This window comes from Mizuhopecten yessoensis, unplaced genomic scaffold (assembly GCF_002113885.1).
Source record: "Mizuhopecten yessoensis strain PY_sf001 unplaced genomic scaffold, ASM211388v2 scaffold413, whole genome shotgun sequence".
Lineage (NCBI taxonomy): Eukaryota > Metazoa > Mollusca > Bivalvia > Pectinida > Pectinidae > Mizuhopecten > Mizuhopecten yessoensis.
Genome location: NW_018403534.1, coordinates 14,815 through 32,375, shown reverse-complemented (window position 1 = coordinate 32,375; position 17,561 = coordinate 14,815). Strand labels below are relative to the sequence as shown.

Sequence of the window (17,561 nt, the reverse complement as noted above, 5' to 3'; positions counted from 1 at the left end):
TGGTGGAATATAAAACTCGGGCTCGGGATCCGAATTTTGTAATAATTTAACCATCATATCCCATACTAATACACGTTATACATTCAATTATTACACACGCACATATACTTATTATGTTTACATAACACCTTGTTATGTAGCGCAGGATGTCAAAGAAAACATTACCATATATTTTTGAATGATCTTAAATGCAATGTATTCACACATTACATATCGTACATATCTGTAATTGCTTCCGATAACATGCATTTTACTCGCCTGAATGTTCTTAAAATGAAACGTTTAAGAATTTGGAATGGAGTACAGGTTAAAGTGCAGACAGGAATTATTTTGTTAATTGATTTCCCTTGGTATGAAATCTTCTGTACATGTTTGGTACACATAAGGTCAAAATACGGTACCTGTAGATATATGGTTACTAACACTTAACAACACTAGAATCGCTCGGTTTGAATCTGCTGCCTGTCATCAGTCATTTGTTTATCTTTATTTCTTGGATCACACATGTTACAATTCACGAAAAGCAAGTGCATTTTATGCATTTAGTGCTAAATGTTTAAATCACACTGAAGTTGTACTTGGCTGCAGAAGGAAATGATATCACTACTAAACATGAAATTAAAACGTCATCCATAATCACATGTGCATTCTTTGCATGAGACATTACGTATGAACTGAATTCATCAAGGTATATCATACAGATATTAAATAGTGACATCATCAATATCTGACCCGAGGTGCTGGTAGTTGACGAGGTTTTGATCTACAAAGCAGGATGCATGGCATTTACATTTATTGACTCTTTTTGAATATTATGTTTCAGGAGGTTTTCAAGTTCAGATATTTTTGGCGACATATTTCAAATCCATCTTCTATTCAAAAATATTGTACAATTGTATATATTTTAATATATATATATATATAGTATGTTTTACTATAATAATCTGCGGAGGAAAACCCCGCTGTAACATTTACAGGCAGTCAGATGACGGTTAAATACTACCCAATATGAAATAGTATCACTTGTGTCCAATTACAATATCAATACATTGTCTGGTCAGATTTTCCAATACAGTATCATTTGTGTCCGATTACGATATCAATACATTGTCTGTTCAGATTTTCCAGGTTTACTCAGTCATGTTGTCTCGTATAAATGTGGAACATCTCTCTCCCTATATCCAAGTTGCTCATAACTGCTGTCACCTGCAGACATCTTCGTGATGCTTTCTACTCTTTCCTGGGCGCCTATAACGGCATAGGTACCGTCTGAAAAATGACAAAAAACAAGTACACGAAACTGCATTAGATATGAATGTTGGCCTATGATCGACTATCAGATACAAACATAAAAACTCTTTAATTATTTCAGATGTTCAGCTATAGTCAGTTCATGTTATGATATACTTTTGTATGTATTGAAAAATGATATTAAATAAGTGTGAGTGAATTTTTAAACCTGAAATCTACTTTAGGTGAGATTATGTGCGTTGTTTTGTTTGTTTTTAGACTAAATAGAGATATTCATGCAAAACCTGTTTCTGTCCGTCGTTCCTGTCCAAAACTCGGTAAAGATATATCTGTCATAGTGGTAGACCTCGTGGTGTTCTGATGGATCATTGAACGATGTCTTCGTGCCTGTACAATTATCACGAGGGCCATGGCAACTATTACCACTCCACAGCCGCTACCTATACCAATTGCTGCCACGTTGATGTCATCTTCCTTACTTGGTAAAGTGACAACTACAAGATATGTGATATATGCATAATCTTATTTTCATTTTGTTATTCAGAATTGTTTCTTAACAAGTTTTGTCTGACATTGTTCAATACATTATGTTTTTCATCAAATCTATTGACACAGATTTAATCTTTTGAACTGTAAACACCATTCCAACATTTTTATCTCAATATTTGTAATAATATTTTAATTAATTTAATCGAACTTTTGCAGATCAAATGTTTCCTGGTATCATCAGTTTTGTAAGTATATAATGTTACGAACATTCGTAACACACATTAATACATGAAGCTGTACATTATGCACCCATTTACAATGCTGACATCATAAAACTAAAATGGTACATATACCGTTACTTTTGCAAGATGTTTAATGCATATGCTCATTTATATATTCTATATTATTAAAAAAGGATCATTGTGAATTATAAACAATTTTATACCTATACATACTTCAGCGATAATCACAATGTATAATATCTATATATGTGTGTGTAACTGTATTTATGTACAGTATGTATGTACATGTAATTGCTTGCCGCACGACTATCTTTGTTAAGCTTGCCTCCTTTGTAACAAAGGTGCATGGTGTATGTCAGTTATCAGGTCAATTATGGATTTCATTAACATATAAAGATCATGAATTATATTCCGCAAGATATTCAAAACATGCAAAGGACTTTCCAAGAATTCTAAGAAGGCATTATGAACATATAAAAACATGATTTTACCTTTTATGTCACACCTATGGCCAGTTAGTCCATCTATACATGACGTCATACAGTTCCCAGTGTCTTTGTCACATCTCCCATCTTGACAATAGCCACACCTGTCTACACATTTGCTACCATGGAAGCCGGAGACACACTCTAAAGACAAAATGATGGATGGAATCAATAGCTAATGTTTTTGTCTGTGCAAATCAGATAATAGTATTTCGTTGCCTTTGACTACTGCAAACATTTACATAAACCATGCAAGTAAATAATAATGTCGCCATAACTGACACTAATGTAAATAATCAAAAGAAGACATAAGATAACTTGTTTTATTTCGACAAAAACATGGTCAGATTTAAACCATTTAAACCTGTCCTCTTATCAGTGTCGAACAGTCATTCCACGAAATATGTTTTGAATGTACAATCATTATACGTGGTGGAGATGTATCTAGCTGTAGATCCCTACTGGCTCAATATTGTGTCATCACACCTCATGGCGTCATGTCACAGAATTAAAATTACAACCATTATTTTAAAACGGACATGGAGTAAAAAAAACAGCCCGATAACATATTTTTTAATGAATTTCTTTTTTCATTCTCCCCGATTTCATATGGAAATTATGTTAATGAATCTTACCCTTCGTTCGCTATTTGTTTTCATCTGGATCTACAAACCTCAGATGAAATTGACTCTCATGTTAAATTATAAATGTATAACTTAAGGTACGACATTGCTATTATATAAAATATAATATAGGACGTCAGATAATGCACTACATGAGTATATATCAAGATTTCAAGCTACTTCAACACAATACCTATGCATTGTCCGTTCTCCTGAAAACAAGTATCGTCCTTGCAGTTGTCCGGGCAACTCAGAGAACAGTCGCTGGCATGGTATTCTGGTTCACATCCTTGAGATACAAATTAAGGAATATATTATTCACACCATGTCATAACTAACACAGAGGAGGAACACGCTTACTAGTACATATGTACCTACATGTGCATGTAAGATAATGCTTCAGTACATATATGTACATAGATGATCAGTTTCCTAGTATAAACCTGTACATATAAGATCAGTTTTACAGTGCATGCCTTGACATGTCACAGTACATACATGTACATGTATAAGTAAGATCAGTTTCCTAATAAATACCTGTACCTTTCTGATCAGCTTCCCAGTACATACTGATACACGATATTTTGCAGTACTTACCTGTAGATGTACCATTAATTGCACAGTAACTTCTTGTACATGTAAGACGAGTTTTCAGTACATACGATACCAGTACATGTTAGAGGTTTGTTTTCATTATTTACCTGTACATGTACGATCATTTTCACAGTACCTACCCGTACATGTAAGATCAATTTCGTAGTATCAACTTGCACATGAATTATCAGTCTCACAGTACATACCTATGCACCGACCATTAGTCTGATTACAAAATGTATCCTTGCATTTGACCGGGCAATTCATATCACACTGATTGCCATGATACCCAACAGCACATTCTGAAACAAAGAAATTTATTGGAATCATGAACATTGGTTTATGCAACAAAGTGTGCTTTTTCAAGGAATAAATGTGTTCCACCATCCACATACGTATTTGTAAAGTGTGCATTAACAATGGATTAAAGTTGTTCCAAACTACAATAAAAAAGTATAAGTTGATGGCGAAACCAGGTTTCGGGGAAGGAATACTAACTTGAACCATATATTTCATAAAACTAATATCTACAACATTTATAACAGGTCATTCGGTCGTAGAATACGCTTTCTCTGCCAACGATATGGGCTGCTGTGGCAGATATAAGGTATTTGATACGGAAGAAAAGGATTAATCGCTTTAAGTGATTTTTGTTTCAGAACTTAAGGCATAAAATATGACAGCTTTGAGCTTTTATATAAGCAGAGAATGTCGGACTATTACTCAGTACTACATTATACCACGAAAGTGAACGACCGTTAAAATAAAGTATGTGTATCCTAAAATTTGAAAGACACTTGACAATAACTGTCATAAAATATATATATATGTTAGGGAAATCCTCTTAGTCATAGAACAATCATCATAAATGAATTTCAATGAATAACTAAAATGATATGATATATTGTGTCTCTTTTAAAATCCATCTTAAACTGTAACATATTGATACACAATATGCTGTAATATACAATACCTTCACATTGTCCACCGAACTGACTACATGTGTTATCTTTACAAGCGATAGGACATGTTTGTTGGCACGTGCTTCCGTGGAATCCTTGTTCACATCCTGTAAATGGCACCAATATGATCGATGTCTACCCGATGAGTTCGGAAATGAATTACGACGGACATAGTTAAGACTTCTAGCTATAAAGTTCTAGTCTAGCCAAATTTAGTTTTTATGTTTTTGTAAATCCCATCTTTATGATTTGGTCTGGTTAGCTAGGTTTGTTTATCTTGACAACTGCAAATATCATAACAACGCACACGCCTTACGGTCAAACACACAAATAATTTATTTTCTTGCTTCTCTAAAATCAAACATTTTTAACCATATATTCGTTCAGAGGACATTTGACAATGATATTTTAGATAGCATGAATCATAATCTAGCTTACGTGTACAGAATCCGTTTCCCTGAATACACAAGTTGTCTTTACAGTTATTGGAACACGTCTGGTCGCAGGTGTTCCCATATAACCCGGGAACACATTCTGAATTTATTCAATAAAGGATAGCTTTTGTTAACTCAACTGAACAAATAATCGAACCAATAATTTTAGCTTAGCATGTTATTGTAACCAAAATCTTAAAACTAAATTAAAATGTTTGCTTTACATGCATCATTTGTATGTCCATGTTTCTCTAGTTCTTCTGTGATCATCTTATATAAAAAAAAAATACTTCAAAAAAATTTGAAAATGAATATTCAACATATTGATTATTTCTAATCACATTTTCAAATGCATGACAAATGAATCATTGTATGCTTGTAAATTTGATACAAAAATGTAGCTAAATGCCAATCATGAAGTTAGAACAGTTTATCAATAGCATTATTACCTGTACAAAACCTGTTACCCTGGATACATATGTTGTCTTTACAATAGGTAGGACACGTCTGAGTACAGGTACTACCGTGATATCCGGCTAGGCATTCTGAAGTATTATATTGGCAAATATTACTTTAATATAAGTATACTAGTTACTCCTGATCTAAAACTTAATTATTCTAATTTTGTTAATACCGATAACTGAAGCGAAATGCCTTAAGAAAATACATATGGAGCAACTAGTTATAAACTCAAAAACATTTTTTTCTGAAAAGCACTAACGTCATTTTGTTTTGTTTACATATATCTGAATTACTTAAGCGTATTATTGTTTGATGCACAGGCATAGTTATGTTAACTTGTTTCACAAGTTATGTTGTGTTCTCACTTAAGTCATTGTTCATCATATCAAGTATATAATGAAGTTCATCATATCGAGCATATAATGAAACCCACCCAATACATAAAACGGTAAATATACAGCGAATATCTGGTAAGCGTCAATTCTTTATTGTTAATTTCTTGGTCTGTCCGGCTTATACAATTTTGCAATTACTCAATACACAATTTTACAGAATAAATAGTAGATTCCCTGCGTTGACTTTGTCGCCAAACAGGATGTATACACGTTAATACAAATTCCCCTTGAAATTATCTTAATCATAACTAAATTTCAATGTATTGCTTTCGTTTCAAGTTTATGTGAACAAGTGTGGTACCATTGATTGGTATTTAGTGTGAAACTATATGTCACGATTCAACTCAAGGATTCGAATACGTGAACAGGTTTTGTTAAGATCTGTGTTTTGACCTTTTCTGATTTTTTCTCTCTTCAAAATGTAGCATTACTGGTACATTTCTGATAGAGTGTAAGCTAAAGTATTGTGGTATATATTTCTCGGTATGTTTTATTTTAACACATCAATTGATTGATTTATCTCTCATTATTTTTATTTTATTTCGTATTTACACTTACTTATAACATCAAAGGAAGCAAAAATAATATAACCTTCTTTTGACAAAACTCTGCAGTCAATTATATGATCACAATTGATTGCAAGAATACAGAACAAAAGCTATAGGTATCAAAACATACATGTACGACTGCTTTTTCCAAATAAGATTTCATAGTCAGCGTTTATGCAATGAGAAAACTGGACATCTCAGAGTCGTTCAAAGAAGCATTTATAAGTTGCGCTAGTGAAAATATATCTGCACGGTTATAATTTCTTTCACATAGTTATTTACAAAATAGGGATATTCCTTGCGGAACACTCATGTAGAAAATGGGTGTTGTCCTAGCTCCTACTTTAAAGTGTCGTATCACGTTATCTATATTAACATCTTGTTTACTAATTAAACTAATTATCGGAACAGTCTAGAAATAATTAACGCTAGCAAAAAATTGGAAATACATATTTGATAGTAAATGGAACAAAAAAGTATATCCCCTTTTTAATGTTAGATTACTTACGACTACATTTTCCGGACAATTTGTCGCAGACCGGATCGACACAGTTCGGGGAGCAGGCGACACAAAGAGGACCGAAGAAACGGTCTTCACAGCCTAATTAAAAGTAAGCATGATGTATTGATAGAGTATATCATGAAAATGATAAACAATCAAGGACTTTATATCTTTACTTAAACCACTGTTGAATTATTAAATTTTAAATAATATTAACTTTTGCGTTTATTTGACAATACTTACATGAAGGCTACTGATTCAATTTACATGTAACGCCAAATTTGTATCCACTCTAGGGCAAATACTTAACTTTATACATTAAAAGCCACCGAGCGCTAACATCCGGGCAAACAAGAGAGAAAAAGTTAAAACAACTGGTTTCATAATTGTTGTACAGTAAATAAACCTTCTATATAATTATGATACTTATCTTACATGGCATATCATTTAAAACCTGGATGCAGACTGTGTCACATCATGAGGAGGTTAGGTAACATAAGAATGTTTTAAGACCAGGTTTATGTATTCACGAGGGAACAATAAGTACCAGGGGTAAGCTTCCGTTATCCCTGAACACATTATAAAGTTGTCGGATAACAGGTGTCCAGCGAAGCCATCATGCGAGAAATTAGATAAGTACCAATAAAATCAAAACTGTGATATTGAAATATAACCTAAATATATATCAAGGCACCTCTACATATTCCTTACACTAATGTAATATCTCCATATAAAGTTAAATCTTTAAGTTGATATAACAAATCATTACATTGATATCTTACCTGTACACACACTGCTATATTGGTCACAAATTTTGTCTTGACAGTTATTAGAACACGATTGGTCACACTGGATGCCATGGTACCCATTGACACAAGCTAAAAAAACATCATACATAACTTGGTCTGAGTATGTTGTTCGTTTGAAATTGCGGAACACATCAATGAAATATTTTTATTATTATGAAAAGGTTAGTTTGAAATAAGAGATAATATATGATATCTATAATTATAACTTTTTTACAAGTAAAATATTGAAAAATATGTATTCTATAAAAAAAGCGATATTTTAGTGAAAATGTAACTTTTCCTGATTTGACGAATTAAACACTGATTACAAACTTCCATAAGAAAAATTACAGATGACCTATATGGTCAAAGTCTGGCTCGCTGAATTATAATAAGTCCTCGATAAAATCATATAAATATATATATATAGTAAATGATAAATAAATAAGTCCTTGCGAAGGAAAATATAGAAAAGAAGAAGGCAGAAAGGCCTAGCGGACGATCTGAAAAAAATATGTTTTTATTCTCTCTCTCTATATATATATATGAATTGTTTATTTATATTACAATAATTATGAAACAAGTTATTTCAAGTTATACAAATCACTCGTGTTGGCCTTGATGTTAGCGCGCGGGGGTCTTAATGTGGAGGAAACCGGAATACCCGGAGAAAACCCATGTGATCGGGCAGGTGACCCCGGCCGCCTTAGTGAAAGGCAAGTGCACTATTCACTGCACCACCCGAGCCAAACCAGACTTTGTAGGTCAGCAATTCTAACTGTGTGATCGGAGGAGCCTAATGTCAAATGAAACACCGGGTCAGCGTCTTCAAGGCTCAAGTCATGCTAAATGATGGCCGAAAGTCAAGGGGAACCTGATCATCTCTGACAGTGATGAAGGATAACTTACAAAGGTTGTGTTTATATTGATCATAAAGGTAGGTGGTGACACAACCCTGCCTTGTTTATCGACCACCCACTTTTCTAGATTTGGCGCTTATGAAATACAATTATACGTTTATGAAAACTGTATTCACCTTCACAGATACCAGTATCCTGCATGCACATTCTGTCTTTGCAATTTGTTGGACACGTATGTTGACACATGTTGCCATGGTATCCTGAATCACATCCTGAAAGTATCAATTATGTGTAAGGAAAAATAAACTAAACAAGTACAAAATATTTCACAAAGCTCTATGCTGAATGGTTATGTACATGTAAAAATGTATGCATATGCGATAGACGATTACACTCGTTAGTCATGATATACGTACATGTATTAGTGTATTTTGGTTCTTAAAAAATACCCCCAAAACAAACAAACAGAACAGTTGCAGAAAGCGTACGTTACTTGGATTACTTATTGATACATCTGATGCCATTACTATTTAAGTGCGAAGGTAAGATTTGAGTTTGACGTACTGTTTAACCTTGATTTAAACACGAGTTCACAGTTGTTAAGATTAATGAACCCCGATATTATCCATTTAGCTGATAAGTTAGACAAGCTGAAAAATTATGAATATAAGGAACAAGCAGATTGATTAATAGTTTATCACCCGCAGTGTGAATGGGAATAAGTATACATGTACGTAAATTATATGAAAGTCTTAGACTTGTTCAGTATTTAAACATTTAACGATCAATATTATGATATACCTGTAGTACAGAAACCGTTGTCCTGGGAACATGTATTGTTTTTACAGTTGGCTGGACAGGTCTGATATACACATATTGCCATGGAATCCAACAACACATTCTGTAATTGATAATCAATTGTTTGGAAATCATCTTGATCAAATTTTATCTTTCTTTCAAAGAATTAAATAATTACTAATTTTATCTTTTTAAGACAACCAGGAAAGGTGGATACCCCGATACCTGATTACCTTGAAATCGGAAAAGAATTTTCTAATCTCATAATATATAATATAAATATAAAACAATGACAAACGAATGCACTGAATTTATATTACAACAATTATAAATCACGTTTTCCTACTTATACTAATCACATGTTAGTTTTTTTCATTTGAAATGATACCAGAGAACACCCCCTCTTCCCCCCTCCCCTCCCCCACCCGAGTGAACAATTCCGAATTGTGCATTGTGCATTGTATTCCGCAGGTGTCATTTAAATATTCTACAACAATACATGAACAATTCTATAGGCTATTAATAGTCTATCAAATATGTTTTTTACACCTAAAGGATAAGTTCTGAAGTGTTTCCTTTCTTACCACTACTAAAAGAAATCATGTGTAAGCGATATCCAGTATCTACGACACGTGACCATGTATCACGCGTTATTTTGTATTGAATAATAGTATGTATGACATGGAAGTACAAACATATATGCATATCGCAGTGAACTTAATCATTAACGAATATCTTCCTATGCAATGACACAATAAATACGAAGGGACCTAAACCTTGGCGACTTTAATTTTGCTCGGAAATAAATGATAAAAGAACATGAATAGAAAAAAAAACTGTCGCAGAAGGCATAGATCGCCTTTTTCAAGATGTTTGATTCCTCAGGAACCACATTTCCGTAAGACTATTGATCGTTAACTTTACGGTTAATTTCAAATATTTGTATCAAAACTTTACCTGGAGGTGCTGGCAAAACAATAAGTCAAAACGAGTGACACAATTACCTCTCCGTTAAAGTAAAGAAATATATACCCCAAAACATACCTATATGTGTCTTTATTGCTGTAAAGACCTGCTTCATATCCTAAAATTGCCCGATTTTTTGGTTCAGTCAATAAAAACAATATGGAATATTGTTTACTGATATCTAAATGTCCTTAATTCTACTGTTAAGCAGTAAATTATCTTTTGTCATCGTTAATGTTGATCGGAATCATTTAAAAGCATTGTAAAGGTTGATATAACCACTTGAATTATGTATTGAAAACATTTAAAAAAGAAATATCAATGGGTACCAACACTAATAATTATAATTACTTAACAAAGTAGTTAAAGCTACTTAAAGCAAATAAGTTGGAAATAATAGTAGTTGCATCAACACTCCCTACTCCTTTTGTTAATAGAAGAACTTACGATCACAATTTCCGGATGTTTTGTCGCAAACAGGATCGACACAGTTCGGGGAACAGGCAGCACAAAAAGGTCCAAAGAAACTGTTATCACAATCTGATAAGATATGAAATTAATATCGGATAAACTTTTTTCCGTTATGGATAGTATCATCAAAACAGAAGGCCAAGGCATGTTGAATATGCAATATGTGTTTTGTTTACTCTACCGAAATATACATGTACCAATGGTTCAATTTTTCAAATCAATTTGGTTGAGTTTCGAGTAATTCTTCACAAATACATCAAATAAAACATAATGGAAACGCAAAACAATAACATGTCCGCAGATCACAACATACAAGAGTATTCAAAATAGGTTCTCACTTCATAATTCCTAGAAGAAGGAAACCAGCGTATCCTTGCGTGAATGGTTGCATAAATGGATGTCAAAATACGATTTCGAGAGAACACGTTTGAACTCGTTTAAACCAAACAAGCATCAAATAATTGCTTTTAATTAAATCCGAGTAAAAATGCTTATTTTCGTTCTAGAATGAAATACAAGCATTTAAACTGATAAAGGTTAGCAACATTAAACGATGTACCTTTAGTCACAAGCATTCTCGTTTGAAGAGCAGCATAAATAAAAGAGGCGGAAGGATGTATTTCCTTTTACGTAAGTGGTGCGGTATGCATTGAATACATATGTAATTATGCTTAGGAAAGGTTTTGTCTGTGCTGATAAGAGAATGGAAGGGGATCAGATTCACAACAAAACCCTCATTCATATCCGTTTTTAGTTTCAATCGGCAGTACCGTATCCCGTGATATCAATATATGAGGATGCAAACAACTACATATTCTATATAAACGCGGACTTTCAAACTAACCATGTCATTGAAAATGTTTTATTTTTTGTGTCAGAAGAACTTTTATCTGAACCAGAATAGCTCCTGCAGTCCTATCAAAATATTTATTTGATCGATCGTATCATTGCCTACGTACACGTTCCCTCACATAAACCGTTTCCTTGATCATACATTTTCCCCTCACAGTTTACCCGACATTATTGATCATAAATGTCGATCCCATTGACAAAAGCTGAATAAACACGGTACATTCAATTATTGGATGGTGTTTCGACAAAACGTTACAAAGCACATCAGGTACTTTTAAATCAAACAAGTGAAGCCAAATTAAATCCAAGACCATATTTCATTAAGGCCTTAATGCAAGAGGTGATATTACCAAATATATTACCAAATGTGTCATATTATCAAATTAGTACTAAAAGGGTGACAAAGTACATGTATTTGTATAGATATAAGACAATGTTTATTTCATTGAACTCCGTTGATATAGCATTAACAATCAATGTGATTGACACAGCCTTGGTAGCGAACGGGCATTATGAAGTGTTTCCCTCTAAAGCCGCAAACAACGTTATAGTAAATGTAGAGTGGTTCATCTGTATCAAATGTAACATTTTTCATCTGTAAGTTGCTGTAACTAAATCAAAATTTACTGATTGAAATATAAAGTGTATGAGTTATACCTTTGAAACATCATAATCTTATATATTCTGTATACGGTGAACTTTGCTGGCCAATATCGATCACATCGATCGCCATTAGAGACACGATGTCAAAATAGTTCTATATCAAAATTCATTAATACAATTTCGATTTATTTTTCACTTATATATGTATAAACTACAACACACAGTTAATAAGATGACAACATGTGTCCGATTACTATAATGTTAGTCACAAAAATGGATGAAATTGAGACTACTAGGAAAGCAATACAAAAATCAGTTTAGGCCAGCAAGAGTAAAACAATACTGTAACTTTATTCCTGGTTCATCTCCACATCACTGCATGTTTATCATAAACTCACCAAAAAACCAATATTGTATGTTTTAATCATAGATACAGGTATTTTATAAGACTTTTACATACCCAGGGATGTAAGATAGGGAAATTCCACACGAGGGATTTTGCCAAATTTATAAATCCCGAGGGTGGAATTTCCGTATTCTACACCCTTGGCCATAAAAGAGTCATATCAGCTCAAAAACCACGAAAATGAGTTTGGACTGGCAACCATTTTGAAAATATCAATTTTTCATGTGACCTTTTTAAACGAAAACGAATCTGTCAGCCAGATTTAGAATACTCCATAATTCCAAACAAAGTTTGCGCAGAATAAATGATCACATCTTTCTAAGGTATACGGTAAATATATCGTAAAAGGTTTAAATTTAATCACGTCGCCTTTTCCACATTGCAGCATCGGAGATTTCCAAACTCGTGACGTGACGTCATTGTTGAGCCATTGTGACGTCACGTCACATGAAATGGGATGTAAGATAGAAATTTCCCTCACCCCTTTCTTACCATTGACAGCTGTATCTTACACATGGAATGAGATAATGACGTTTTACTTACCTGAGCAAACACCGGACTCCACATTGCACACGCCATTCAAACAATTTGTCGGACATGCTGTACAAACAAGCCCGGACTTATAAAATTCCGGCGCACAGTCTAAAAATAATAAGACGTTACTGTGTATCATAATAAGTGTGTTATTACGTAATCACTGATGATTCAAAGTATTAAACTATAATTATCAATGTGATAAAATAGTACAGAATTTAATAGGTGTGTAATCTAACAGTTAGTTTAATAGTATTATAGACAATGGCACTTCGTTGAAATAAAGAAAACAATATTGCGATAATGAAAACAATAGTAAACAACTTAATGGAAAACATTCGTGATGTAATTTGTATGTCAACGAATGAAATTATCTTATATTCTAATGATATATGAATAAATGTGTAAATGACAAACTGTTCAATGTATTTGCTCTTCAGGTGCCTAGTAACACTGAATATCTGAAACAATGGCAATAATTGTGCAAAATTCAACGTCTTCTTTTGTGAATAACACATTTTTGTATAATTCCTGGAGTTTTGTCAATTTTCACATTTGTTTGATATATATCGATATGAACATTCGTCTATTACAGTTAAAAAATCTACATAAAATGTATTTACTTACATGTACACTGGCCGCTGTTAGGATGACACAGGCTATTAACACAGGTTGTATCACAGTTGCTATCACAGTTACTTTTTCCATATTTTCCTACTGGACAACCTGGAATTTGTATCTCTTATGATGCAATATGCTCAAATAGCTTTTCCTTCTAAAACGAACTTTATCATTTTTGCGCTTAATACAGAAGTATGGTACATTGAAATATGAACATCAATACAAAGCAGCTATTATTTTTTTTTTGATTGAATTGATTAAGGTTATGACCTCTCACCAAGAGCATCTGCAACAAAACAAGCCACGAATAAAGTCTATTATTTGTACGTGTGTAACAAAATACAAAAAAACTTGAAAATCTTATATAAAGTAACAGAAAATTACCTGATCATATGCGCTTCAAATAAATTAAAATCAATTATACAGTTTCAATGTCTAAAGTAATTTTATATTAGTTTGTCTCTATATTAGGTGTCATGCATTATACAAGTGGCTACTGAAAAAAGAGTATTTTGACCGGTCTTTAAAATGAGTACTATTTCTGCAGCAGGTGCTTATTATATGTTAACAGTTTAGGATTACATGCACAGAACACATATATATTAAAATAAGAAAGAAAAATAAAAGATCTTTATACTATTGCTTTTACAACAAGCATGAAACCTGTTTTTCCATCATATATAATTCACATTTGTTGGCCCGGATGGAAAAATAAAAGGATCTTACTACGAGAGGAACCAGAGTACCCGAGGAAAACCCACGTGGTCGGGCTGGTGATTCAACACCTTTGCACGTCCAATCGGGGACACCCTTGCAGATCGGGGATCGGGAAATGAATAAACCTGCTGTTATCCACTGCATGACCAAAATAAATCTGCTGCACCATTACAATATTTGGGATCTTTACATTTCTCACTACCTCTAGCTACCTTTTATTTCATAGCGCCTTGCTTGGCAATACCTCAATTTTAACTTTAAAGTTTGTTCAGGTGAGGATGGCAATCGGTTCTATCCTCAGACCAGTATACTAAAGTCTTTAAAAAAGGCATATACTATTACCAGCTTAACGTTAGGCATTAAGGGTAATAGTAACATCTGCTTCACCCTTTGTCAGTATAATGTTACAGGAAGAATTACTTTTGCAAGGTATTCCAATGAGATAGCACTTTTAAGTCGGCATCAGATCCGTGCTATCACAAGGAGGCAATTACAACAACATACCCTGCCTCCAGCACAGATACATGCATACATGCATACGCAATACAAATGGGAGCACGTCCTTAAATTACCATAGCTGTTAATAGGACATTTAACATAATAAAACGAAATCCACCAGGGAATCGGATATAGGATTAAGAATACTTAATAATCACTTTAGTATTAAGATGACCATAAATTTATGGATAAAAGCAAATAAAATATGAATATCAGTCAAGGTTTTTTTTTAAATTTACATGTTTCGTGATGTTCACGTGTGAAAAAAAATATTCTTTTGATTCTACTCTAATATTTTCGAAATTCTTTTATTTTTTTCTTGTAAGATTTGTCTCCCTTTGCATAACATAGTGATCCAAACCATTGATAGGTTTTGGTTTTATGATTTTCTTGCAATCTTTGTCATAATGCTGTTTATTTCAATAATATTAAAGCTATTATCTAAACGAGCAGATTTCCACAACCTTGACGCGTACATGTACATTGTACGTTACATAGCGCGGCAAGGTATTTTAGATATTTCGATATTTGACAATAGCCTGGTATAGGGATTAATCTGGATATCTCAAACAACATGCAGTATGAATTGGAGTAAATTTGCCACACATTCCAGACAAATTACCAGGAACGAAGCATGTTATTTGGGGTAAGCAAATATCACCACTTACATAGCCTAAATAGCAAGGGCATAACAGCCCGGGTGGTGAATTGTTTAAATTGCGACACACAATGTTCCTTTGTTTCATTCTTGTCAGTTTAGTTTATTTGTCTCATACAAAATCTTTAGTTCGATGATTTAAGTTTTCAGGGCACGAATGACATATACACACAATACAACAAAATGGAGACATCATATGACGTATCAATGGTTCACATCAAACTACTGCACGAATACAATCACCATAAACTTGTACTTCACAGAGCTCCAGTATAGCTTGTGTAGAGTACCAAGGGTAAGTTTTTGTTCGACGGTCGACGTAAATTGTCAGGTATCGGGTGTTGCCTGTACATGATGTGATTCGTGGAGTTAGGTCCACCATACATTGTGTAGAGGTTGTGTCGCTATGACAGCTATCAGTGTTTCCCCAATCTGTTGTATTTGACAGGTACATTTTATAGCCAGCGAATCGAGCTTTATGCTGTTGGTGTTCATCTGATTGATAAGAATATAAGTAATAACAAGTCTAAATAGATTGACATTTTGAATAAAATATTGTCATGTTGCTGGTTTCATTTCATAAGTATATCAACGTGTCATGTAAGACTGCTGTATTCATTTAATGTTTATTTCCTTCTTACACGTGTACTTAGTACATGTAACTGTTTTACAATTTTATTTAAATTTCGCCGATTTTAGCATCAAAAAAAGAATACACAAAAAAATAACGATTAAATTAATTTAATGTCTACTGCATGCAAAACGAATTTTGAGTCTGTTTTCATCATTCTACCCGTTTACTGTAGCTTTCTTCCGTAAGACTTATTTTTGTAGTCGTTACAACCTTTGTGAAACACAGGACTATGACAAGAAAACGTGATATGTTTAAGTGAATTAACCTCGATATTACTCTTTATAACATTTTCTATATCTTATTATATATACCTCAATTTGAATGTGTTTATAACAAAAAAAAGGTTCCAACAATTTTCACATTTGAAAATCCTGGCGTCAAATCTGGTGACAAACGTTCAATATATTTGCTTGAATATAGAAATTTTATGAAGATATTATAACAGAAATGACAGGTTTTCCTTTGAAATGTATGCATTGAGCTTATGTTTTCTAGAATCTTAATTCAAATCTGCAGGAATAATAACTTATAATGGGAACGTTTGAAAAAAATGTGCCTTAAAGTGACCCCGGATCGTTTAGTCTGGCTTACCTCAGAATTGTCTACTGTATGAACATTTTGTTTTTCAATCAAACCCTTGCATAGGGAAATGCTAATGCCTATTGGACAAGAGATCAAATGGGCATGTATCGCTCACCTGCCTTTCAATACTGTTTGATATCACAATGCAACACCCGTAAACTTCAAAGTTTGTCAAGATAAATTAAAATGTAGCAGTTAAGGTAACGGTACAGACAAAGTATCTTCATTCCATAAAATGTCCTTAGCTTTCTTGGGAAATTTAACAAACTTAATTGTTGCACTTTCCACACTGGCCAAGGTAATTCATTCAAGGAAACAAAGGATATATCTTCGCGAGAAAAACACTTAATGTTACTACCCTAGACCCTGAAGTACCATAAGTTTTTAACTATATTATTATGACATTATTGACCAATAAAACCTAGAACGTATGTCAAGGTTCGTTTTTTCAAACCGTGTAGTGCTTCAACTAAAACATGTATCTGTTGGTTCTTCATAAAATGTCATTTGAGGATATTTTGTTTTACATGTTTGACACTTTCGACCGTTAATTTCATAATTTTCTATGGTATATATGCCAGTATGT

At 33.3% G+C, this 17,561-nt stretch overlaps 1 protein-coding gene and 1 long non-coding RNA gene across 3 annotated transcripts; one reads left to right on the top strand and one right to left on the bottom strand.

The window, feature by feature from the left end:
- Positions 1-448: 448 nt before the first annotated feature.
- On the bottom strand, positions 449-14,045 carry LOC110448018 (multiple epidermal growth factor-like domains protein 11). Of its 2 annotated transcripts, XM_021494050.1 has the most exons (16): positions 13,893-14,045; positions 13,275-13,373; positions 10,847-10,939; positions 9,437-9,536; positions 8,812-8,907; positions 7,770-7,865; positions 6,994-7,086; positions 5,530-5,625; positions 5,085-5,180; positions 4,658-4,753; positions 3,891-3,986; positions 3,284-3,379; positions 2,474-2,611; positions 1,536-1,745; positions 1,120-1,269; positions 449-1,061 (listed from the first exon to the last, which is right to left on the bottom strand). In XM_021494050.1, exons 2-15 carry the CDS (start codon positions 13,308-13,310, stop codon positions 1,139-1,141), a joined length of 1,473 nt encoding a protein of 490 aa, XP_021349725.1. In that variant the 5' UTR covers positions 13,311-13,373; positions 13,893-14,045; the 3' UTR covers positions 449-1,061; positions 1,120-1,138. The 2 variants fall into 2 exon arrangements, with proteins under 2 accessions (XP_021349725.1, XP_021349733.1); XM_021494058.1 differs by lacking the exon at positions 7,770-7,865 and having other exon boundaries at positions 449-1,269; positions 13,893-14,041.
- LOC110448054 lies at positions 5,545-16,037 on the top strand. The gene is made up of 3 exons (XR_002462675.1): positions 5,545-5,630; positions 10,608-10,609; positions 16,023-16,037. It is a non-coding gene; the product is annotated as an uncharacterized LOC110448054 (long non-coding RNA).
- The last annotated feature ends 1,524 nt before the right edge of the window (positions 16,038-17,561 follow it).

Coding starts and splice junctions, on each gene's coding strand:
- LOC110448018 (XM_021494050.1), bottom strand. CDS start 13,310: ATGGCGTGTGCAATGTGGAGTCCGGTGTTTGCTCAG. Junction 7,087..7,769: donor ATATAGCAGTGTGTGTACAG/GTAAGATATCAA, acceptor ACTTTTAATTAG/GCTGTGAAGACCGTTTCTTC. Junction 5,626..6,993: donor ATTGTCCGGAAAATGTAGTC/GTAAGTAATCTA, acceptor ATAATACTTCAG/AATGCCTAGCCGGATATCAC.